The sequence below is a fragment of the Pteropus vampyrus genome, unplaced genomic scaffold (assembly GCF_000151845.1).
Source record: "Pteropus vampyrus isolate Shadow unplaced genomic scaffold, Pvam_2.0 Scaffold9, whole genome shotgun sequence".
Taxonomy (NCBI): domain Eukaryota; kingdom Metazoa; phylum Chordata; class Mammalia; order Chiroptera; family Pteropodidae; genus Pteropus; species Pteropus vampyrus.
In genome coordinates this window covers 5890379-5915504 of record NW_011888790.1, presented here as the reverse complement: position 1 = coordinate 5915504, position 25126 = coordinate 5890379, and the positions used below count along the sequence as shown (strand labels likewise).

At 34.0% G+C, this 25126-nt stretch overlaps 1 protein-coding gene across 3 annotated transcripts in view; it reads left to right on the top strand.

Annotated features, from left to right (window-relative positions):
* Window positions 1–25126, top strand: part of PTPRR (protein tyrosine phosphatase, receptor type R) — a 229108-nt gene that overhangs the window by 181902 nt on the left and 22080 nt on the right. For all 3 annotated transcript variants that reach the window (XM_011374274.2, XM_011374277.1, XM_011374285.2), the window contains 5 exons: window positions 1375–1561; window positions 3810–3894; window positions 13068–13147; window positions 13595–13732; window positions 23825–23935. In XM_011374274.2, coding sequence (XP_011372576.1) covers window positions 1375–1561; window positions 3810–3894; window positions 13068–13147; window positions 13595–13732; window positions 23825–23935 — 601 coding nt within the window. The remainder of the gene's footprint in view (window positions 1–1374; window positions 1562–3809; window positions 3895–13067; window positions 13148–13594; window positions 13733–23824; window positions 23936–25126) is intronic.

Below are 25126 nucleotides of genomic sequence, written 5' to 3'. Positions count from 1 at the left end.
ACATACATATCCCAGACTTTAAGAAATCTGGTAGGAAAAAAAGTAAGTACAAATACTTAAATAACTGCCAACTAAGAGCAGGAATTAAAAACGACAACTACAAACCATTTTGAAATTAACCAAAATGACAACATCACATACAAAATCATAGAATGACAGCAAAGCTGCAACCAGAAGCAGATACAGTGGAGGCAGGAACTGATGTTATGGTTTAATAAGGTTTTTGTTCTATGTTCTAATAATTTTCCAGTTTAAAATTAAGCTCTGGCTGCTTGAATAGTTTCTGATGTAGTATTCCATAATAAGCATGTAAAACATCATTCAAAGGAAATAATATGCTGGGCCTAGTATCTACTCTTATTGTCTTTACTCTCATTTGTCTTGACCTGTTTTCCCCTGCTCTCCATTTCTTTGGGACATCAACCACTTGGCACCATATTTAATGACCTGTCACATATGTAAGGCCCCTTTAAATTTAACAATTCTTATGAATACAGTCTCTGGCTTTGACCCTCAGTCTCACACATGCTATTTTATAGTTACTCCTTGGTCCTACACAGCTAATGTTACTGGTAAGAGGCACTCACACCTTCTATTCAGGACACAAGGGGCCTTTATAAGCTTGGAAGAGCCGTACCACTCCTCCCAATGAAAGGAAGGAAATTACAGAGGGAAGATAAATTGTAACTCAGAATAAGGGTCTGTGATCTCTATGGTCCTTATGAATTTATCACTGAATTAAAGAAATACATACATACATATTCAAACATACACACATATACATGCATATGTACATGCGTACATAAATGCAGGATACAAATGCTATCTTTTAGGGAATCAGTCAGTTATAAAAAATACATACATTTTTAAACCTTTAAATTCTATTTCAATAACGATAATTTGAACCAAAATAAAGGGATGTGTTTTCTCAAAGCTTTCCATGTCTAGTAAAATCATGACAACAGAATATTGGTGTCAAAAATATCAGATGGCTATATGATTTATATACTGGACTCTCAGACAAACATAAAAATAGTTGGTTTGTGTTACATCTGATTTCTTCATTTGAGTGTGATATTTATTTTTCCTAAATTTTTCACTTCATATGATTAGCCATTTTATTATTTCTATAAATAAAAACATATCCATTAACAAATGATAGTACATATTTCCAACAATAAAGTTGTCAGTTCCCTGTAGAGAAACTATGTATAGATGCTATAGTCAACTATGGCACCATAAGAGAAAAAGATATTTGGTCCTTATTTCTGTAAAAGTGCTCACTGAATTATGCATATGTACAGAAAGGTAATTTTGTGCAATCAAAATAATTCATTTGGTGATTAAATCTAATAATATTCTTCTCCAATATAGACGAGGGTCCAACGTATCTCTTACATTAGACATGAGTAGCTTGGGGAATATTGAACCCTTTGTGGCTATTCCAACCCCACGGGAGAAGGTCACAATGGAGTATCTGCAGTCAGCCAGCAGAATTCTCACAAGGTCACAGCTGAGGGACGTCGTGGCAAGTTCACACTTACTCCAAAGTGAATTCATGGTGAGCCTGCTGTTTATTAATTGTTCTTCATTAAGTATTTTGATAAACGAGGCATCAGAGGCACATACTAAAATGGCACAACACTCCACTGAACAGTAAAGAAATGATTACAGTTCAGAAGGTTAAGTGCAAGGGTTTTAGATCCACCCTGCTACTCATTGACTATTAATGTGTTCAAACTAGAATGTGATGGCTAAATAAAGGCAGAGCTGGCCAGACAAAGAAGCGGCAAAAAGGAGCTGGGCAGAGAAAGGGCATTACAGGAAGAAGGAACAGCCTTGCTGTAACAGTTTGGAGAAGTCAGGGATGACATCCCAGTTTTTTGACTTGAGAAACAGGGTGCATATAGGGTCCTTTAATAAAATAAAGAACACAGGGAAGATCAGATTTGGGTAAAAATGATTCCAAGTTTCAGCTGAAAATGATGGTGACTCATCAGTGTTGCTTTCTAACAATACTTTCTAACAATTAGCTCTAATTGTTGCCCAAAGGAAACATTCATTTTATAGATTACTTTAAATCTTAATTTGGTTCTACATCTTAAGCCATAACTGTTAAGAATAATAAATTGATCATTCTAGGGTCAGTACATATGTTTGCAACTATTCTCATGCTGAAAGATCCAGCAATAGTTAGATCTACTGTTAGCTTCATCAGCTATTATTAAGTGTTTAAAGAAAAACATAAATGTACAATTTGTTAGTTAGACTTTGTAGTGTCATCTTTTTATATATGAAGAAAATGAGACTTAGATGATACAAGCAGTCAATGACTATATGACTAGCCAAAAGTACATCTAGTATTTTTTTTCTAGAACCACAGATAGTCTTTGTTTTTTGAGATAAGCCCTTAACATAACCTACTTCCCTTAAAGGAAAGATGGGGCCAACAGGGAGTATGGAAGAGAAAGATAATACTGGAAGATGACAAATTGTCAGTGTGAGTCAGAAAACAGGAATAAAGATATTGCCTACTCCATGGCTTTGCCAAAACAGACTGACCTGCTTGAAATCACTAAACATGGATATGTGGTTGCTACTGACTGTTCAACAATTTTGCTTATTTTGGTAACTTAGACTGAGAAGGTATAACATTTCATTGGAGCAGAGAGTAGGGATAAATATTATAAATATCTAAAGTAATACAAGTTTAGGAAATGATATTTTAAAAGTAAGCTACTTCTCTCTGTAGACCAAGTCTCAAATTCATAATATAGTCAGACTTTTCTCGAATATTGAGATTGGCTGGAAACTATACATTTTGAATTAATTTATAGATAATTTCTTTCCTTTTAATGAATATGAGGCTTTTGAGTTAAGATTTTCCATTGAAGAAAGTTTAAGTAACAAAAATATTACTTTATGTGGTCTAGAGATGAAAGTCATTTTATTTCACATTAATTTTATCTAAGCAATCCTTAGCAGAATTTTAAGTCAGAGAACATTTTGTATAACAGAATCTTTAAATATTTGTTTTGACCTTTTCGAAAGCTTGAGCTTTTTGTTTTTTGCCTCAGTCAGCTACAGATACTCACCTTTTAGGTCGAATGCATTTTCACAGAGCTAGTTTGGCTCTAATTCTTCTCTCTCCAATTGTTTAAGGTACATGACATATATTTTGGCTGAATAAGAATATTTATATTCTTATAAAGTGGAGAAAACAGTATCTGGATGTCCTTCACGAAAAATATTACATTTACAACCACAATAGGAACAGTACGATTATAAACTATTTAATACAAAAAAAGCATCATATCATCATCACTCAAATCAACAAAAAACCTTTTTTATTTACCATTGGGGAGGGAAATTTTAATAATCCTTAAAAGTCACACTTAGTGTGAAAAGAGAATTCATTATAGTGAAATTTTTGGTACTGAACTTACACAAAGATTTAAAGAAATTTGAATACATTATTAAAATATCAATTTTCAGCTTCCTATTTATGTATTTTCAGCAATTACACAGAATAGGATTCTTAAAATCTAACCAAATTTTATGTTTTTTTAAATCATTACATATAAAATAATACTTTCTAACACAGAGAACTGTTTCTTAGAGTCAGCTTGCCAGGTTGCAGCTGCTATGTTTATGAAAGGAAGGGTGTTGGTCAACCAGAGGTGGTGGGTAGTCTGTTGTTTTATAAGTGACTTTGAAGTCCAATAGAGTCCTGGGTCAGATGGCCCCCTGTGAAGATTTTCTTTGTGGATGCATTAGATACACTAACTTGATATTATTCTTTTTTGCAGGAAATACCAATGAATTTTGTGGATCCCAAAGAAATTGACATTCCACGTCATGGAACTAAAAATCGATATAAAACCATTTTGCCAAGTAAGTTTCTTGAATTAAATAGTTTGTAATATAAAGCACAAGCCTTCCCCCACTTACCCCTACCTCACCATTTTCCATCATCACGATTTTTAAATACACACCAAATTTGGAGTTACAACACACATATCAAGACTTTAATAATCATTAAAATGGTCTGAGGTTAATAACTTTATCTTGTATTACTTTTATCATAATGGTCAGCTCACAGTTTCAGTAGATACATGGTGCTAGAATTGTATTGTGCCACACATTAGAGTCAATTCATTTTCATCAAGGGTGTCAATCAATTCAATGGGGGAAAGGAGAATCTTTTTAACAAACGTTGCTGAGATAACAGGATATTCACATGCAAAAAAAATAAAGTTGGATCCTGCCTCACACAATATACAAAAATTAACTCAAAATGGATCAGAGAACTAAAGATAAGAGCTAAAACTATAAAACTCTTAGTATAAAACAGATGTAAATCTTCGAGGTCTTGAATTAGTCAATAATTTCTTGGATATGACATCAAAAATCAAAACTAAAAAGAAAAAATAAATTGAACTTCGACAAAATTAAAATTTTGTGTTTCAAAGGATGTCAAAAAATAAAAAGGTGACTCACGATATGGGAGAAAATATTTGTAAATTATACATCAAATGAAGGACTTGTATCTAGAATATATAAAGAACTCTTATGACTCAATAAAACAATCCAATTAAAAAAATAGGCAAAAAACTTGAATAGACATTTCTCCACAGAAGATAAACAAATGGCCAATAAGCATATGAAAAGATGCTTAACATCATTAGCCATCGAGGAAATCAAAACCACAATGACATAACACTTCACATATATGTGATTATGATATTTAAAAAAAAAGATAGAAAATAGAAGATAGGCAAAAGATAGGCAAAGATGTAGAGAAAATGGAACCTTCATATATCCCTGATAGAAATATAAAATGGTACAGCTACTTAGGAAGTAGTCTGCTAGTTTCTCAAAAGGTAAAACCAAGAGTTACTATATGATTCAGACATACTACTCCTAGGTATATGCCCAAAAGAAATGAAAATGTGTGTCCACACAAAAGCTGTACACAAATTTTTGTAACAGCATTATTCATAATAGCCCCCGAAGTAGAAATAACCAAAATACCTATCAACTGATGAATGGGTAAAAAAAAATGCACTATATCCACACAATGTAATATTATTCGGCAATAAAAAGGAATCTGGTACTACCTTCCACCATGTGAAGATACAACGAGAGGTCTGTGACCTGGAAGAGTGCCCTCACTTGACTGTGGTGGCACCTTGATCTTGAAACTTCCAGCCTCCAGAACTATGAGGAAACTGAGGCAAAAGAAATTAAGTGATTTGACTAACATCACATGGTTTGAAAAAACAAGCTCAAGGTAAAAATAAAGTTGGAAATATTTTTTCAAAAATGACCAGAGGAAAGCAGAAGTTTCTGAACAAGACAGGGAATTAATAGTCAGAGGCACGAGAGGCAAACATGGGGATGGACAAGTAAAAAGCTAAAGGAGTTCATCACCACCAGTATTACAAGAAATGTTAAAGGGACTTCTTTAAGAAGAAGAAAAAGGTTTTTTCTGAATAAGAAAATACATCGCAAAGAAAAAAATTCTCACTGACAAAGGCAAACGCATAATAAAATCAGATTAATTGACACTAAAGCTAATACGAAGGTTAAAAGGCAAAAGTAGGAAGATCACGTGTAATTACAACAGTAAATTAAGGGATACATACAAATACATACATATACGTGATAGAAATAAAAAATAATGGCAAAAACATGAAAGGGGAGGGGGTAAGTAAAAATGGTAGTGATTTTAGAATGTGTTCGAACTTAAGCAACAATCAACTTAAAATACACTGCTATAAACATAACCTGGTGTATATGAAGCATATGGCAGCCACAAACCAAAACCTACAAAAAGATATACAAGAAATAAAGAGAAAGGAATCCAAACACAATACTACAGAAAGTCATCAACATACAAGAGAATAGAGCAAGAGAATAAGAAAGGAACGGAGAACGATAAAAGCAATCAGAAAACAATTAATAAAATGTCACTAACTACATACCTATCAATACTTTCTTTAAATGTAAATGGTTTAAATGCTCCAATCAAAAGACCAGTGGATAAAGAAGAGGTGGTACATATATACAATGGAATATTACTTGGCCATAAAAAGAATAAAATCTTATCATTTGCAACAACACAGATGGACCTAGAGGGTATTATACTAAGTGAAATAAGTCAGACAGAGAAAGGCAAATACCATACGATTTAGCTTGTATGTGGTATCTAAAAAACAAAATAACTAAACAAACAGAACAAAAACAAACTCATAAATACAGAGAACAAACTGATAGTTGCTGGATGGGAGGGGGATTAAGGGGCTGGATAAAAAAGTTGAAGGGATTAAGAAGTATAAATTGACAGTTCCAAAACCGTCACAGAGATGTAAAGTACAGTTTAAGAATATAGTCGATAATATTATAATACATGGTGTTCGGTGATTGCAAACTGTGAATAAAAATAAATAAACTCTGTGATGGCACACTTTAAACAGGTGAATTGTATGGTATGTGAATTATATATCACTGAAGCTGATACCAAAAAATTTCATTGTGCATAACAGTCCCCTAGCCCTCATTATAAGTCCAGAGTCCTGTGCCCCACCCTAAGGACTCTATTTAAGTAGGTCTGGTGTTAGGCCCAGGAATCTGTACTTCTAGCAAACACTCAGGTTATTCTCATTCAGATGATGCCAGAACCATCTGAAATCATACCATATTGAGTAATACTGCTATAGACTATGTTAAAACTAAATTTAGCTCCACGAAATTTATCGATGTCAAGATAAGAACCGGCTACCAAGAGCTAGCCGGGAATAAGGAACAGACTATAAGATTAGAATAAGGAGCAGTCTGTAAGATCAAGGAGGTCATGGACTAGAGAGGAGAGACATAGAAACTAGTAATTATGTTCAATTTAATAAGAGCCAGAATAGCTATCTGGCCCAAGTGGTGTAGGAGTACAGAGAGGAGTGAGTAATTCTGCCTAGAGTGGCAAAAATAGTTTAGAGAGGAAGTAGGATTTTGAATAACTAAACAAATGAATATAGTTGGGGTTTTGGTGAAATCCATAAACATCTCACAGCAATAGCTGTGGAAAGATGGAACCACAAAGATTTTTTAAAGTATTGACATTGAAAATTATGGAGTCTTTATAAATTCAGTCCATTAATTCACTCATAAGACATCAAATTCTCCATATTTATGATAATAGCAAGAAATACGGTGGACTTGGAAATGCATTGTTAAAGTCACTCTATGATAGCATATTTTTAACTCGTCTGTATAGTTAAATCTACTTACGTAAAATATAGCCACCGTGAAAGAGATTTTATAACTATAACTGGCTGAATAGGATGAAACTAACACATGGTATGTGTTAGAACTGCTCTCTAAGATTTTTTTAATTTAAAATTTACCAAACATAATGGGCATATATATCCATTGCAGTTATTATAATTACCCACCTAATATCAAAAAGACTCGAAAATTATTAGGATTGTTTAAAAGTGCAGCCTTCTCTATTTCCTGCCCAGATGATTTGGAAAATAAGTTTCAAAGTCCCGCGTCAGCTTTTCCATTCCCAGAACTGGGTGGATCACTTGAGCCATGGCACCTGTGCTGACAGCTGACGTTGCAAATGATTAATTTTCTGTTGAAAATGTCTGTAGCCTGAATACCACCACACCCACCCCGATTGCACAAAATATTACTTAGTAAGTAAGACTTGGATAAGCCACACCGTTGGTTGAAAATCATCAGGAAAAAACTGGAGCAAATATACAAAACTGTTCTTTATGGTTTATTTTAGACTGTAGTATGAGATAAATTTGAAACATCACATTAAAAAATTAGTAAGTGATTAAGATTTTAAATGTTATGATTGTTTTGATTTGACCAACAAAAACTTTTAAGTTTAGAAGTTTGTCAGCTTGTATGTAATAGTGAGGTTATATAATTTTGAGGATGTTTTGCAGCAGAAATATGGATGGCCAAGAACCAATTAAATTATAGCTGCTTCTCTAAAGACAGTGTCAGCCTAGCTCAGAATACTCCAAGCGGTAGATTAAAGTGCTAAGGTTAAGTTTATATCAAATTATTTTGCAACATAAATAAACATTAGTCATGAAATATGTCTACATCCTAAATAACAAAAGCAATGGGGAAAAACTAATTATATATCAGTATAAAATTGTTTTGTACAACGATGAAGTATAATAGCAATAAATAATAGTATTTTTTTATGCCATCAACTTATATGTACAAATATAAAGCAATATAAATAAAGAACCATATTTACTCAGGCTGCCATTTCATATTTAAAAATTAATGTCTGGTAATGTTTCTTGCTTAAATAAGTTTCTTGTTTTATTATATTAAGTGCATAGAACAGAATAGTTATGCAAATAAGTGAAGTAGTCACTAAGGCAACAAGTTATGTGGCTAAAGCAAAATATTGCAATTGTTGATTTCCCACCCCGGCAAAAACAGTTACAAATTAAGGCAAACTACTTAATCTTCCTGTGCCATCCTTTCATTATTTCTAAAAATGGTGATAATAATACTACCCTATAGGACTACTGGAGAATTAAATGATAGTAGTGGTAAAATGCCTAGGAAAAATGCCTAATTAATAGTAAGCCCTCAGCTGATGTTAATTTCTCCTTTTACTCTCTACCCATTAAGATGAATCCATCATTAACCCCAGAACCAATTCCATAAAGGACACTATCAATGTAGAGAAAATTTTACAGTTTCAAAAGCTAAATATTCAAGAGCCTGTTTTCTCTTATAAAAACACATGGGTTTTAAAAAATGAGTTTCTGTATAATCACCATCTTCCATTGCCAAGATCAGCACTGTCCACTAAAACTCTCTACAGTAATGGAAATGGTCTACATTTCCACTGGGATAGCCACTAGCTTCATGTGGTATTTGGGTGCTTAAAGTATAGCTAGTGCACCTGAGGAACTGATTTTTAAATTTTATTTTATTTTAATTAAATTTAATTAGCTATGTACTAGTGGCTACCATATTGGACAATGCCAAGCTTAAGTCTTCTCTCTCTCCTGCAACATATTTGAAAATGACTCCCAATCACCTCAAGAGTATGGCCAGTCCCTGCCTTTCCTCCGATTCCTCATTTTTCTTGAGTTCACCTATGAAAACTATCCTATTCTCTCATCCCTGCCTTTGCCCATCACTACCGGTAGCACACTTGTCCCTCATCTAATCATTTATCCTCTTGACTCCAGACCTCAAACACATTTTCCCTGGAGAGGACACCTTAAGCACTGAATAGCCTTTGACAAAATTGAAAATGATGCCAATCAAAATATCAGGACCTAGGTACCATTTTGTCTGTTAAATGAAAAACGTAAGATCGCAAGAAGATATTTTAAAGAGACCAAGGTAGGGAAACTTTATGTGTTCTATTTTCCAAATCTATATGTGTCCAATAATTTGTTGAGAGGAAAAAAGAAAAAGAAAAGAAGAAAGGAGAAAAGGAAGGAAGGAAGGAAGGAAGGAAGGAAGGAAGGAAGGAAGGAAGGAAGGAAGGAAAGAAGGAAAGGAAAAGAAGAGAAAAAAGAGGGAAGAGGACTAGAGGAGGAAAGGAAGAAAATTAAAAGAGGAACAGAAGAGAAAGAGAAAAAATGACCAGTGTTCAAATAATATTTGTAATTGTTACGGATACAGCCTAGATGTATCATAAATTGTGTGCTAAATATTTAACACATAACCCAGACATATCTGATAAAAATTATTATAATGAATTTGACTAATATATAGACAAATGCATCACATAAAAATTATAACAATAGTGAGGAAAATAATCACATTAAAAAGTTGACAGTAATAATAAAGTTTTTTTTAATACTTAGCTGTTTTGTGAGTCCAAGCTAATATTAAAAAGGCTTTGGTTGGAACCTTACATTTTCACTTACTCAGTCATATGTTATATTTTTGTTTAAAAATGTATTTGGAAACATTTCATACTTGGAAATACTATTAATTACTCTTTTCCAACATAAACTTAATTTATCTTGACAGGGAACCTGTTTCTAAGCAGTTTATAGGATCAAGTAAATTATAAGCATCATAAGCATTAAAAATACTGAAGGAAGTGAGGCCTTTTCAACTCTAAGTAGTTTAGGGTATTTGTAGAAACTTCTAATAATCAAGAAGGAATGAAAGTTTCCCTGTCTCCTTTACTAAGAAAAGAAAAAAAAATCTAGAAAGTCAAAAGCAGTGTGTTAACTCTTTCTAACAGAAATTAATTCTGATATTAAACATTCTATGAGCCACATACCAAATAGAAATCACAAAAGATACAAAAGTTAATTAAATATATCCTTCCTTACACTCAAGGGGCTCACCACAACCCATTGGGGGAAGGCAAAAATTTAAGTATCTAAAATACAAGATGGTAAATACTAAAATAAGAATCAGGAAGATCAGGAAGCCTGAGCGAAGAAGAGAATGCCTAATTCTGTCTGGAAAGTTCAGGGAAGGTTTCAGAAAGAAGGTATTTCTTAAACTGAGCCCTGAAGAATGAGGAAGACTTTATCATACAGAGAAGGCAACAGAAAAAATATGTTTAAAAGCATAAAATATGCAAGTACATGTAGTATTTGTGAGACGCATGAGGTCTGTGTGAGCGAATCATATGGTACACATGAAAAAGTGGCTATTGATGAGGTTGTGAGAAAAGATAGAGACCTGCCAGATCCAATAAGTAAGAAACTTGGATTTCATCCTCTATGTCTGCACTGTCCAGCCATTTGCCACATGTGACTATGTAAAGATAAATTAAAATTAATTAAAGTTAAAACTTTAGTTCCTCAGTCCATACGAGCCACATTTCAAGTGCTCAGTAGCCACATGTGGCTAGTGGCTATAATTTTAGACAGTGCAGATAGAGAATAGTTTCATCATCACAGAAAGTTCTTTGGGGGCAACGCTGCTCTAGGATGTCTGAATTGTCAATAAGTATTGATAATAAAATGAGTTCAATGGATAACTAAGTTTACATACAATGCCTTCTTGGAAATTCACAAAGTAAATTAGCATACTAAAGACCCTGAGAAGGCCTAAAGTGAAAGAAAAGTGGTTCAACTTTGTTATTTTTAGTGTTTCGCACACTTATTTGATTACTGAACCCTCTTTTTAAAAGATGATCTAGTTTATAAGTTATGTGTCCTAATCCTACACATTACAGAAGAAATTACTTACAGATAACAGTTTGGGAAATACTACTATGGCAATCAGGAACCATGGAAGGGACCATTTATATCAATGCAATAAACATTTATCGAGTGTCTGCTTGTATATATAAGCACTGTATTAGTTACTAGGTCTTATAGAGATAATTAAAAATCTCATTTAGGCAAGGGAATGATGTGATCAGATTTTTTTTTTTAACAAAGACAGCCTTTGAAACTACGAGAAGAAAAGATTGGGAAAAAAAAACAAGTCAAAGGCAGTAAGACCAAATGGGATGCTCAGGTCCTAGTCTAAGAAGACAGCCATGGGATGGGGGAGTCAAGACAGACCCCGCAGCATTTAAGAGATAGAACAGACCAAATATGAGGGATTGGCTAGGGAAGGTCAAGTTCAGTAGGACAACTAATTTTCAGACATGAGCTCTGGAGCTGTCATAGCACACATAACAAAGAATAACAGGGCTCTCAGGAACACATGAGAAATAGAAAAACATGGTCTATAGCTAAGGAGAGTGGTCTGGTGTAAGATATTTGGGAGTCCTCAGGATATAGGTAATAGTTCACATCATAGGAATGAATTAATTACCCAACAAGGCAATGTCAAATGAGCATAGAAGAGGGACAAGTTGATTCCCAGAATTATCAACATTAAGCGAGGCCAATGAAATAAGCAGAGGATGGAAAAGAGACCATCGAAGAGTTAGCAGGAAAATCATAATACTGTGACCTGGATCCAAGTGAAAAGAGAACTCCATAAAAGATATATGGCCAATAGTTTTTGAATGCCACAAAGAGCACATGAAGAAAAAAAAGCCCATCATGGGCTCACTGGGTTTTGTAACAAAAGGGTCAGTGGTGGCATGCGCAAGAGCAGTGTCTGCATGAGACTAGGGTTAGGATAGACTGGAGTGTACATGAGGAGAACTGAACTGTAGATGAGAAGGTAGGAACAGTGGGTATAATAAACTCCCAGAATTTACCTGTCAAGAGTAGAAGAGTAATAGAACAACTGCTAGAGAGAAATGTATAGAACCGGCTTTTTAGAAAATGGAAAGGAACACTTAAATCAATACAATAGGCATTTATTGAGTGTCTTAAATGTCTATTATATTGATTTAAGTGATCCCTTCCATATACACATATACTGTGCTAGACTCTAAGTCTTGTAGAGATCATAAAAAATCCATATTCTTGCCTTTGAGAAGCTCAGAGTGTACCAGGTTAAAAAAAAAATCATAAAAGGGTGATTTGATCTTAATTAATTTATATAAATGTTGGTAAAAATAACTACCATATTTTTCATAACACCATGCTTCACAAAGAGCCTTTCAATTTCTTGATAGAAAGTGATTTCAGAATTTAAGACAATGCTGCTAGAACTATAATAATCTATTCAATGTCAGATATTCAAGCTGTCAGTAAAAAACACATGGTAATTAAGAACAGCTTCTTCCAAATAGTGAGAGAAGACTTGGATCAGACCAAATGTTGGTCACTGGGCATGATAGGAGAGATGAGAGTAGGGAGATACGGCGCAAACTCCAAACCCAAAGAACAAGAAAAGGAGCACAAATGAGAAATGGGATCAAGAATCAGAAACCCACAAAAAATAACAAGAAGTATAAACTCACCATCTCAAGCTTTTGGGTGAGATTTATATAAGGAACAGCCGTCAACATGGGCCCAAATGTCCCTCAATACACGGATGGATCAAGACAGAAGCTCCAACAACAAACACTGACAAATGTTAGACAGTCAATATGTAAATTAACTGGTATCCTATGTATTGGTCATTGGTGTTCTAATAAACTGTAAAAAGAATAAATCTGCTTAATGTATTCTTTCTTGTTTTCTTCATAGATCCCCTCAGCAGAGTGTGTTTAAGACCAAAAAATGTAACTGATTCTTTGAGCACCTACATTAATGCTAATTATATTAGGGTAAGTAAATAAATGTAAATTTCTTTCTGATGGGCACGTCAATTTACTATTTGGAATTGTTGATTATATTTTTTCCCCTCAAAGCAGATCGATGCTGACTTAACTCAGTTACTAGCAAGTTTTTTGTTGTTGTTTGCTTAGTCATAATCAACAGTGGTAGTGGGTTTTTTTTATAATGCACCTCCCTTTCCTGTGCATCTATGGTTACAGAGCTCCATATGAGGTGTGCTGGTGAGGACTAAGCATTATGACCCTCAAAACCATATGCTATGCTTGCCTTGCTGGGAGAACAGCCATGTGAATTGTGATGCTAGAATGAAACCGCAGATGTATGTGTTGCTTTTGGACTAGCAAAGCAATTTTGTTCTGAAGATCTTTCACCTAAACTTTCAGTGCAAGGCATGAAGTTCAAAGCCAATTATTCTTTTTTATCTTTTCTTGAACTAGGGCTACAGTGGCAAAGAGAAAGCATTCATCGCCACACAGGGCCCCATGATCAACACCGTGAATGATTTCTGGCAGATGGTTTGGCAGGAAGACAGTCCCGTGATTGTTATGATCACAAAACTCAAAGAAAAAAATGAGGTATGTACTAAATGTTACATATTTTCTGTTGGTATAGAAGAGATATTATTATAAGGAAAATTGCCATGTACTTAATAATAGATTTAAGGTGGAAGCATTAAGATATTTAAAAGCTAGGTCACTTTATGCTTCAAAACATGGCCATTGGTGTTATCCTGTGAATGGCTGCTTTCTTTCGGATAAATCAATATATATGTCATACACATATTTCATGCACACTCACATGTCTCAGTAAGGAAATGAAAGACCATGAAGTATCACCCTGACTTATAGGCAGCAAAATAAAAAATTATTCATTTGTGTCCCAAGTAATTTTGGTACCCATTATGTGACAGGTACTATTTTAGTTGTTGTCAATATACTAGTAAACAAAACACACACAGATTCCTGTCCTTGGTAGATGAGTTGGGGCAGACAGGCAAAAAGAAAAAAGAAAAAAAACACAATAAACAATAAATTCATAAAAACATTAGAAGGGATAAACGCTATAGAGAAAAAAAAGAGTGGGATAAGGGCATTGGATGTGCTGAGCTGTAGGGAGGGGATAATAGAGAAGAGTAAACTGTAGTTTTACATAGGGTGGGCAGGATGGCCTCCCTAAGAAGATGAGATTTGAAGAAAGATTTGAAGGAAATTATAAAAGCAACTTTCTCGATATTTTCATAATAAGAAATCCAAGAAAGAGACAAAATTGGATTCCATTTCCATACTCGTCATCTTTTCTAAAGATCTAGTTTACAGAATACTCATTCTGTATTTACATCATAAAAATAAAATTATGTCATGCCCAAAGGTGCTGTCCTAGGTACTGCTTACATTTTAGAGCATCTTATTGGGATAGTTTACAGTCTGATTTTAGTCAGCATCTGTGTTTGTTTTCTTGGCAAAATCATTATACCAGGGCTTCACCATGACAATAAGAATTTAAGAAAACTGAATTTTCCCTTATGTCCCTTTGGTGAGTTATAAACCTCGAGTATAGTATAATCCTGCTGCTACTCAAGACAATCCAGACCCACAAACGGCAACTTATAAGTTTTTCAAAGTTTGTTGTTTTCTTCCATTTTTTGCAACAATAGATGAGGGATTTTTTTCATGAAACTTATCTTGGAAAACAACATATATTTGGAGCAGCATATGAAGTTATATACTTAATTAACTATATGACTTACTAAATAAGATTCTATGAATCTTATCTGAAAGCCTGAGGTGGCATAATAAAAATAGACCATAATATTTTTAGCTGTTTCACCCACTATCAATCTGTCAAACACATTAAGCCACTGACAATTCCTGCACAGTTGTTTAATATCCATGACATTTTACCTTCATGGCAGAAAAAGATTCTTCAAGGCTAAAAGATGTGTTCTTTGTGTATATACATCCATGGGACTTACATAATATGGCAGCCTAGATAAACCAAAAAATCCTCCATTACAAAACCAGTTATAGTGGGTAAAATATGAAACAGCATGCATAGGGGAGCTTGAAAAAAAAAAGAAAAGAAAATTCGAGCAGTCAAAAATGGATTAAAAGGCATAAAACCAGAAAATTACAGGTTGCTTGTGTTATAGCGACAAAAAATGGAGACAAAGCCTTGGACTTGCAGAAGCAGAAGTTAAAACTGGGACCTTCTGTCAAGTGAGCACCTGCAAGGGCCACAGCTTTAGTGAAAAGGTGAAAAATAAACCTGCCTACCAAAATAGGAGTATAACAGGAAATTAATCTATCTAAGTCTGGCCTCCTCATGGGATAAATAAAAAGGTTCTGTTGGGTATTCAGAATTCAAAAACCAGTAAATGCCAAGTGGCATTTAAAAAGCTTATAAAAAGTAATACCAATTTGTAGTGCTTTGTGGCACTTTACAGAGACAAAAGCAAAAACTTTCTGGATACATATACTCTCAACTTACACTTTACAGAATTTCCACAGAAAAAGCCCAGCCAAATATAAACTCATACATCAAAATTATAAGATACACAAGTAAATAAGCAACATAAGGAAAAATCAGAAGAAACAACAAAAAGTAGAAATAGATCCACAAAAATTTGAATAATAGAAATTATACAGTATAAATCATATTTTTTTATAATTAAACACACAAAATATAAAATATAAAAAAACTTGAAAAGGAAGAAATTACTATCAAAAAAGACTAGGGAGATTTTTAAACAAACCAAAGAGTCCTAGAAATAATTATTATATAGACATTGTTATGAAAAAGAAAACCTCATCAGGCAGGTTCAATAGTAGGCTGGGCACAACTCAGTAATTACTGAATTAAAAAATAGAGCTAAGGAAATTACCCAGAAGATCAAAATGACCAAAAATATGAGAGTTTAAGATAAGTAGAGGAGACTATTTAAATGTCCAATATATATCTAATAGGTGTTTTGAAAGAAGAAAAAGGAGAATATAAAAAAGAAGTAATCTTTGAGGAAATAATGGCTAGGGATTTTCCAAAGCCGATGAAAGATTTGAAAAGCACAATAAATTCTAGACTAGATAGATCAAAGTAAATCCACAACTAGACACATCTATGGAACTGAAAAACACTATTGAGACAATTTTAACAACCAGGATAACTAACGAATGGCTTCTCGATACCAACAATAGAAGCCAAAAATCGACTGCATAATACCTACAAAGGGATGAAAGAAAATAATTGAAGACCCAGAACTCATGCAGGATTTAGCAACATTTCCTGCATCTTAGTAGAATGAATAGATTGTCACGATGTCTTTTCTCAAAGCACATTCATACACTAACTATCTATTTCTTCTTCAATTAAAAATAAAATAATATAGGATATGGTTCTATAGTGTAGCAGTTAGCATGTCTGCTTTACACGCAAAAGGTTCTGGGTTCGCGCCCCAGTGGAGCCATGGTCTATGGTCCATGTTCTACAGCCATGCCACCCTGAAGAAGCCCAATGTCTGATCTGAGAAGCTAAGCAGGGTTGAGCCTGGCTAGTACTTGAATGAGGGACTACCTAGGAAGACCAGGTGCTGTAGGCATAAATAATAATAATAAATAATAAATAAATAAAATAAAATAATATAATATAAAATGAACATAAAAAAGCTCTGTAATTTTATGTAATTATGTAAATATAGTATGTAGATGTTTTGAAACAGATTATATTTTCCACAGAAAACATTTCTTACTTGTCAGTGTTGCATATTTATTAAGGACTGACACTTGGCAAAGCATATGTGAAACAATATCTCACAAGGATTACAGAATAGGTTGTAGTCACTGTAAATTGAATCATAATGTTGTCTTCAGCATTTCAATCCTTGACTCTTGTGATACATTCGTTTTCTTTTACGGAAAAAGTTAGATATATGTCTTTAGTGCTTTAATTTGTTCTTGAGTCAGGGTTTCATTAGGATAGAAGTAGCTAAGATCGTTGGTTAGTCAGAGAGCATTCCCTAAAGGTTGACTAATACGTGACATATTTTTTTAAAAGTCTGGTAGGGATGATATGAGCAATTGGCGAACACGCCAAAGCCCCAACAGACAGTTTCTCTTCTCCTCTGTCCCCAAGACTAATGTTTTCATTATAATAGAGCTGCCGTAGACAATAAATATGAATTTCAGTGTGATACTGAGTTGGTTGACTGATGATGCTCAGAATTCTCCATTCTGAGTCTTCAAAAGAATAGAGCCCCTCTTTTTTTTTTTTTTCAAGTGCATCATACTTGGAGTTAACCTGTTGGTACTATTCTCAGAATTCACAATCTCCAGAGGAAAACCAAGTGAGTCTGTTAAAAGCTAGATTTAAAAAAAATAATAATGGCCACATGAAAGGAAGATTGAGGTTTTTATTTTTCTCTTTGGCTAAATTTAGAAATTTGAGAGGTATTCTTTCTTTCTCTTACCATTTTTATCCTCTTGTCTTTTAAAATGTCTGTGATATATCTTCTGGAAGTATCAAAGTTAAATATATTAAGTTACAGGTTTTCTATGTGCAATTTGCTACATGTATTTTCCTGTAGCCAGTCATAATCCCAAATATTGTAGTAAAAATTTTGACTTTTTTATTGCTGATTATTCATTAAATTAAAATAAGACTTCCTTTCCATTCAGACTTTCTGAAGATGTAAATAAAATATTACAGAGGAAACTTTGATGTTTTACAGATCAAAATGATACTGAGAAGTCTGACTGAAAAAAAAATGCAGTGGACTCCAAACTACCAGGAAAATGCTATTTACCATAAGTGTGCCAACTTTCAATTTTGTTAAGCCTCATTATTTAGAATAGGCAAAAATCACTTCCTCCCCCCCCAGAAATGGAGGTAGAGTTATCTTTAGAAATTCCCAGGCTTTATATTTTCATGACTTTTTCTAATTTTTAATTAATAAATAAATGAACAATTGCTAGCTCTTATTTAATAATCCCAGTATCCTCATAGTTATTTTTTTATATAAAATGAGAATAAATAAAAAATTTAAAAATAGAGCAGAAAAATCAGTTTTATAGCAAGCAAAGAGATTATATTGCTGGTAAATTTGAGTTCTTTCATTTAGATAAATCTCAAGAAGAAGGGAATTCCTCTTGAAAGAAAAAGAATCTTGAAAACACAGTGTTCAAACTCTTTTAACATCAGCAATTGCATTGCTAGAGAAGAACTGCAAAATTAGAGTTAGATCAGTCCAAAAGTGGGAAATAGTATTTGCACATTTCCAAAGTACTCTGACCACCTCTGGAGGTTACTTGGTGCCTCTGGCATCCCCTTCTAAGAATGAGGGAAGTAGCTATAAATGTTGCTCATATTACATATGCTGTGGAAGATATTTTCTACCCACTACTATTTACTGAATGTATATGCAAAGCACAGTCCATACATTCATTCAGTTATTTTTCACTCTAACTCAATAAAGTAGATTTTACTATCCCTATGTTATGAATGATACATCTGAAGACATTTAACTAAAACAAGCCTCAAGGTTAGCAAGTAATGGAGGCCAAATTTTAGTCCAGGTTTGTTTGATTCCAAAGCCCATGCACTTAGTTATTGCCCCAACAGAACAACGGGCCAAATAAGAAAGCAAGACACTAGAAGGCAAGCAACTCACTTTTGACCTCAGAGGGCAGCACTGAATTTATCTTTCATGAAGTGAAGGAATCACATGGTGATTTGGCCTACATAATACTTCTCTCAAGTATTTAACACAGACATATGTTTTTCTATATTTACATGCATCTTTCATCTGAGTTAACTATGTGACGTTACTTATAAACCTCAGCTTGCCCATTGATTGACCTAGTCAGTTTACCCTCAAAAAGACATATAAAGAAATCATATTTAAAGTTTTCCTTTCTTTCATGCTCTTCCTTTCTCTATCTGATAAAATTATAGAAAAGATTCATTTTAATTACATTTATTTAGCCAAATAGCTCATATGAAGCCTTAGAGCTTTTTAATAGGGTCCCAAAGAGTGAGTAGGTACACAAAGGAAACAATCTAGGCAGAGCAACAGCATACAAAGGCAGATGAGAAACTGCATGGCAATCTGTACATCTTAGTCCCCTCCTCCTTTTCACCTGTCCCTCTAACCCCCCTTCCATCTGGCAACCATCAAAATGTTCTCTGTATCTATGAGTTTGTTTCTGTTTTTTTTTTCTTTCTTTCTTTTTTAGATACCACATATAAGTGAAATTATATGGTATTTGTCTTTCTCTGTCTGACTTATTTCACTTAGCCATACATGTTGTCGCAAATGGCAAGATTTCATTCTTGTTTATGGCTGAGTAATATTTCATTGTAATTATGTACCATCTCTTCTTTATCCATTCATCTAACGATGGACACTTAGGTTGCTTTCATATCTTGGCTATTATAAATAATGCTGCAATGAACATAGGGATACATATGTCCTTTCGAAATAGTGTTTTGGATTTCTTCAGATAAATACCCAGAAGTTGAATGTCTAATCACTATGTTGTACACCTGAAACTAATATAATATTATATGTCAACTGTAACTGAAAAAAAATTTTTTTAATTAAACAAAGAAGCCACATGACCTGTTTGAATTGAGTAGTTTGGTGTGGCTTAAGAGTAGCACAGTAGGAAGTGAAGGGAAATGAGACTGGAATGTTAAGTTGTGCCAAAAAATGTAGGACTACGCTTTAAAAAAAAACCAAAAAAACAAAAAAAATACTTCAGGCTTTATTATATAGGCAGCAGGGTGCCACTAAACTAAATCTGTTTTTGAAATGGAGTGACATAATGCAATTTGCGTATCAGGAATACAATTTTTGGCAGGATATAGGATTTGGACTTGAGAAAAGCAAGAGGGAGCAGGGTAATAGGTTAAGAAGTTGTAGGCGTAGTAACAGTCCAGATAAGAAGTATGGAATGAAGGCAATGACAGAGCATATTGAGAAAAGGGAACAGATTCAAAAGTTGTTCCAGAGATAGAAGTCACAGTGCTTAGTTTCCTACTGAATGGGAAACAAGGGGGAGTTTGACTTCAGGATTTCTGCCTTGGAAGACAGTGGAAGGTGAACCTTGGTGGGCAGGAAGGGAAGATTTGTGAGAGAAAAGAGTTCTATTTTTAACATGTTGTATGAGGACTCCTGGAGACTTTAGGATGGTAAAGCCTACCAAGTAATTAGAAATAAGTGTCTAGAGCTCTAGACAAATGTACAGATAAGAGATAGAAACTGGACAAGTTGAATTTACACAGTGATATTTGTTCAATGGGTCCTGGCCCCCATGAGCATTTCCTCAAAGAGCCCTAGCAAAACACCTGATCTTCAGTTTCCTCTGCTGTAAAATGATGTAATAATAATAATAATAATAATAATAATAATAATAATATCTGCTCCACCTAACTCAAGTGATTGTGAAAGAGATTAAGTGATATGTGGCTGAAGGTACTTTTAATATTAAATTGCTGCCTTAATGTCAGTAATGTTTAGTTGGAAAACCAGGTATAAGATTAACTACAACAATAGTAATAGTACATAATCTGATCCATTCTATCCCTCTCATAGGCTAATGAACTCAAATGAAACTGACCATCCCCCTATTTATTTAGAGCCACTTTCTATGTTATGATATATCTCTTTAGCTCATACAGCAAAATCTCTTTGATTTTTAAATGCATAGAATTTAAAAAGAAAGTTGCTTTTAAAATTTTTTTTTTTCAGGCAACTAAACTACTAGCTATACCTCCTTTTTCTTTCTATACGAATAATCCTAACATGGTAGGGGTGAGCAGGAGGGTCAGGAAAAAAAGATCATAAAAATATGAGTCTCCATTGCTTTGCTTTGCATTCTACTTTTGCTATGAATCACTGATTATGAAGAATTGATTGGAGTCCAGAATCCTCAGAGTTAGGGTTTGCTAATTACTTGTTTGCACAAGAGACACATGGCCCTCTGAAAACCTCTTTTTCCTCTAAATTATGAATTCTTGGAATTAATAGATAATTTTACTGAAAGGATCAGCCAGTTAGCAGAATAATAATGATTTGGGGTTATAATCTGCAAGATAGCATGCTATTTTGAATTACCTACAATTAGTGTGGTTTCACAATATTATCTGTAAGAGAGCATTTTTCTTCCTTGCATTTTTTGCCTCTTTCATGTCATTAGCACCACAATAGAGAAACCCTACAAAGCTGTTCACAAAAATATTTTAAACATGAACTTGTGCTCTTAGAAACAACTACATTTGCAGCTCTCTCTACCTCATATTCAAAAGCACCCACACTTATCTGGTCTATTTTTCTAAATTCTCCTGAAAGGAGGAAAAATGTATTCAGTGTGTAAAAATAAGCTATTGTATCTCAGAAAGGAGATGGGATGCCTAATTAAGGGTTGTTTGAATGAACAAGTCACATTGCATTGTCTACTGAGAGCTGGCTGCCAATTGAATTTTTGGTAAAGAGTCAAGAAAAACATTCAAGAGGGCCCCAGCAAGCTTGGGAGAGAAGCAGGCAGCACTTCCATTTATCAAGTAGGTGCACAAGCCTGTTCAGGCATTGTTAAAAGTCAGGGTGCAGGCTGTGAGCTCCTGCCTCGAAGCTTTTCCTGCTGGTTTCGAGAGCCACCTTCCAAAAGAGAGGCCTGCTGTTCAGGTCTGATTGTAGACAATGTGGCACATATGCTGGACTGCTGGACCACTGAATACCTCTTTTTTTGTTCAATACCTGTTTCAAGATTCTTTGTCTCTTCTTCGATTTATCCAGGAGGCATGGGTTTTAAGATACACAATAGCTCAGGTCTTGTAGCGAAATAATTGATGCTCCATTGAAAGAAACGAAGTAAATCGGTTAGTATGATTATCTTTAACAAACTGGAGAAATTTTAGACATTTGACAACTCATAAATGAGGAGGGAAATAAAATGCTCTGTTTTTAAAAGGTTTTACTTTTCTCAATATCTGGTTATGTTAACCAGAGTAAGCCTTTAGCCTGGTTGCCTGACAGTCTTGGATGTGGGGTGGCATGTAAATAGAGGTGAAAATGACTTACTTTGTTTGGAAAGAAACCAGAATATAGAAGATGCAAATGCGTTTTTATTCTAATGGATGAAAGAAACAGCGATTCCACCAGGTAAAGGGACTCCTTTCCTGGCTCTAATTTGTGGGATAGTTAATACTTAGCATGATAGAGTCCGGAGAAGTGTTTCTGATACTGTACGTGTCTTTTCTTTTAGTTCTATAATTCTGTGATTCTTTTGCTTCTCTTTTGAATCATAAGTTCTTAATTTGTTTCAAGTGTGGTCATATGCCTTTGACATAAATGTGAAGAAACAAGTGCCCTGAGTACTAAAAGGTCCCAACTGAAGGCAACAAGTGACAGAATTTCTCTATAAAAATGCATGTGTGTTTGGAAGAAAATAAATGCTATTTAAAGAATACTTGTAAAATTAACATTGCTTCCCTGGGCACTTGCAATAAAACATCAACTTTCACACTTTACATTAATCATTAAAATATGTGGAAAAAAATTAATGGGTCTTTTGCAGTCAATTAAAAGGAAAAATAATAAATAATATTTGTATATATGTACACTTGAATTTCATTTTGCAGTTTTCTTTAAATAATGTAGCTTGGATATAAAAATATAATGTTTAATGTATGATCTAAGGCATAATTAATGATCTAATCACTTTAGATAAAAAACAGAAAGCCCAGTAATTATAAAATGTAATAATAACAACAACAACAATAACAATAATAGCAACATGTTTTGAATGCTTATTGTATGCTTGGCTTAGTCCTGAGTGCTTTCTATGTATTAAATCACGAGAAAACTGTGGCCAGAGGGAATACTTATGGATTCACAGCTATTAAGTGGTAGAACCAAAATTTGGACTCAGGCTCTCTGACTCCAAAGCCTGCACCTTTTCCACCACTTTATAATGCCTTGCTTGCACTATAATTATTATTACTGTTATTAAACCCTTCAAAGAAGATCCATTATAAAAAAATATTTTAAAAATAAATTCGTTATACATTTATTTTTAATGGACCCCATAAGTGAAAAGACTACTGATACTGGAAAATATACCATCAAAGAGGTATAAAGGCCATTACATCTGTTTTACGTACAAGCAAACCCTCATTCTGTGGCATCTAACACATTACAGATACTTCTATTAGATGCTTCTATTTGATGAAGCAAGAATTGATACTTGCCTCGATCATCAGGATAAAACATTCTTCTTATTTCTAGTCATCACATGATAAGCTCTATATTTGGATGTTAATTTCTTAATTCATAATTTAGTTCTTAATCTGTTCTTATTTATCTGTGGAGTTTGGGGAAATTTTGCCTTTATCTATTTTTCGTATGGAATTAGTAGCAACAGCGTTTGACAGACACATGCAAAAATTTGTCCTTTATTTTAAAAATCACTTTATTGAGATGTAATTTATATACCACAAAAATCATCTGTTTAAAATATACAATTCAGTGGTTTTAGAGCATTTACAAAATTGTGAAAATCGATACTTGATTTTTTTTTTATTATTCAATAAAAACTCTTGAGATGCTTGAATGAAAAGTGCTCTAAGGCCAACAAAAATCACTAATACTTGCTGTGTTCTTCTTTCCCTTTCATCAGAAATGTGTGTTATACTGGCCTGAAAAGAGAGGAATATACGGGAAAGTCGAGGTTCTGGTTATCAGTGTAAATGAATGTGATAACTACACTGTTCGAAACCTTGTATTAAAGGTAAGATTATGTAGCTGTAGCTACTTACCAAGCAAGTAGATGATGTTAGAGGGTTACATTTCTAGTTTGAATTGTGTATCCTCATAAGTACTACAGATTCCATTTAAACAAATGAAATAATGTCAAGATCAAAGAGAAATTATAAATATTCTCTCATGTATTTCTTTGTGGTCCGCTACTACTAGCATGTGGAATAATTAAATAAGTAGATATTCAGGAAAGTCACTAAGCAGGATGTCATGATCTAATTTGCATAAATAAAAGATCTCTCAGTTTAACTTTTTGAATGCCTTTTACTAAAGGCTTGCTCTGGAGACTTTATCACGATATTTTGTTAACATCATCTTAGCCTAAGCAGCTTTAAGTAAGGCTTGGAAACCGTGAAAGAGAAAATCTGTGCTTGTGGGTGGCTGTGGGAGGCAAGATAAGCCCGAAGTGTTGATGAAATCTGCCAAAACTTGGAGTTACAGTAATTTATAGGGACTTTCCCCAGACCAGATAACATCATAGGAAAATTATCTTATTTAACTTACGGGCAGCAGATGTTGAGAAATGTTGCCATGGTACTGTTTTTGTTTCTAGAGAAGAATTATCTCGGATTCTTTCAATTCTATCTACAGCCTCACCTCTGGGACATAATCATCACAGAGAGGGAGTAGAGGCAGAGCTGTACCAATGGTTTTTAATGGGAAGCTCAGGATAGGAAGGCAAATGCCAACACCTGTTTTTCAACACATGTCCTCAAGTGCCTAGTCCAGGCCAGGCCCCCAACCAGGCACTGAGTTTTGAGATGATATGCATGGACCTTCGCTCAAAGTGATTCTAACTTAGTGCCTCCTGTAGCTCCTTCACTACCGAAATTTGGAATAAGTGTAGAAGTATTAGAGTGATTGAACATAAAATTTAGAGTTTTTATATTTGTTTATATGTTTGTAATAACTTCTCAGGAATGTGCAAAGAGCAGGAAACACACTATATTCCAATTCTTTCTTGGCTACATTTTTATCTACCATTTTGTTTATTGTAATAAATTACAAACATATGTTGAGCATATGTCACATATACACTTTCTATACTAAATATATATTCTCACTTAATAGAGACAATACTGTCAAACATTGATATAAGTATGTTTACAGTAACGTCTTCTCAAGGTGCAGGGTTGTTTTTCAAAAATCTCCTAGGTTTTTT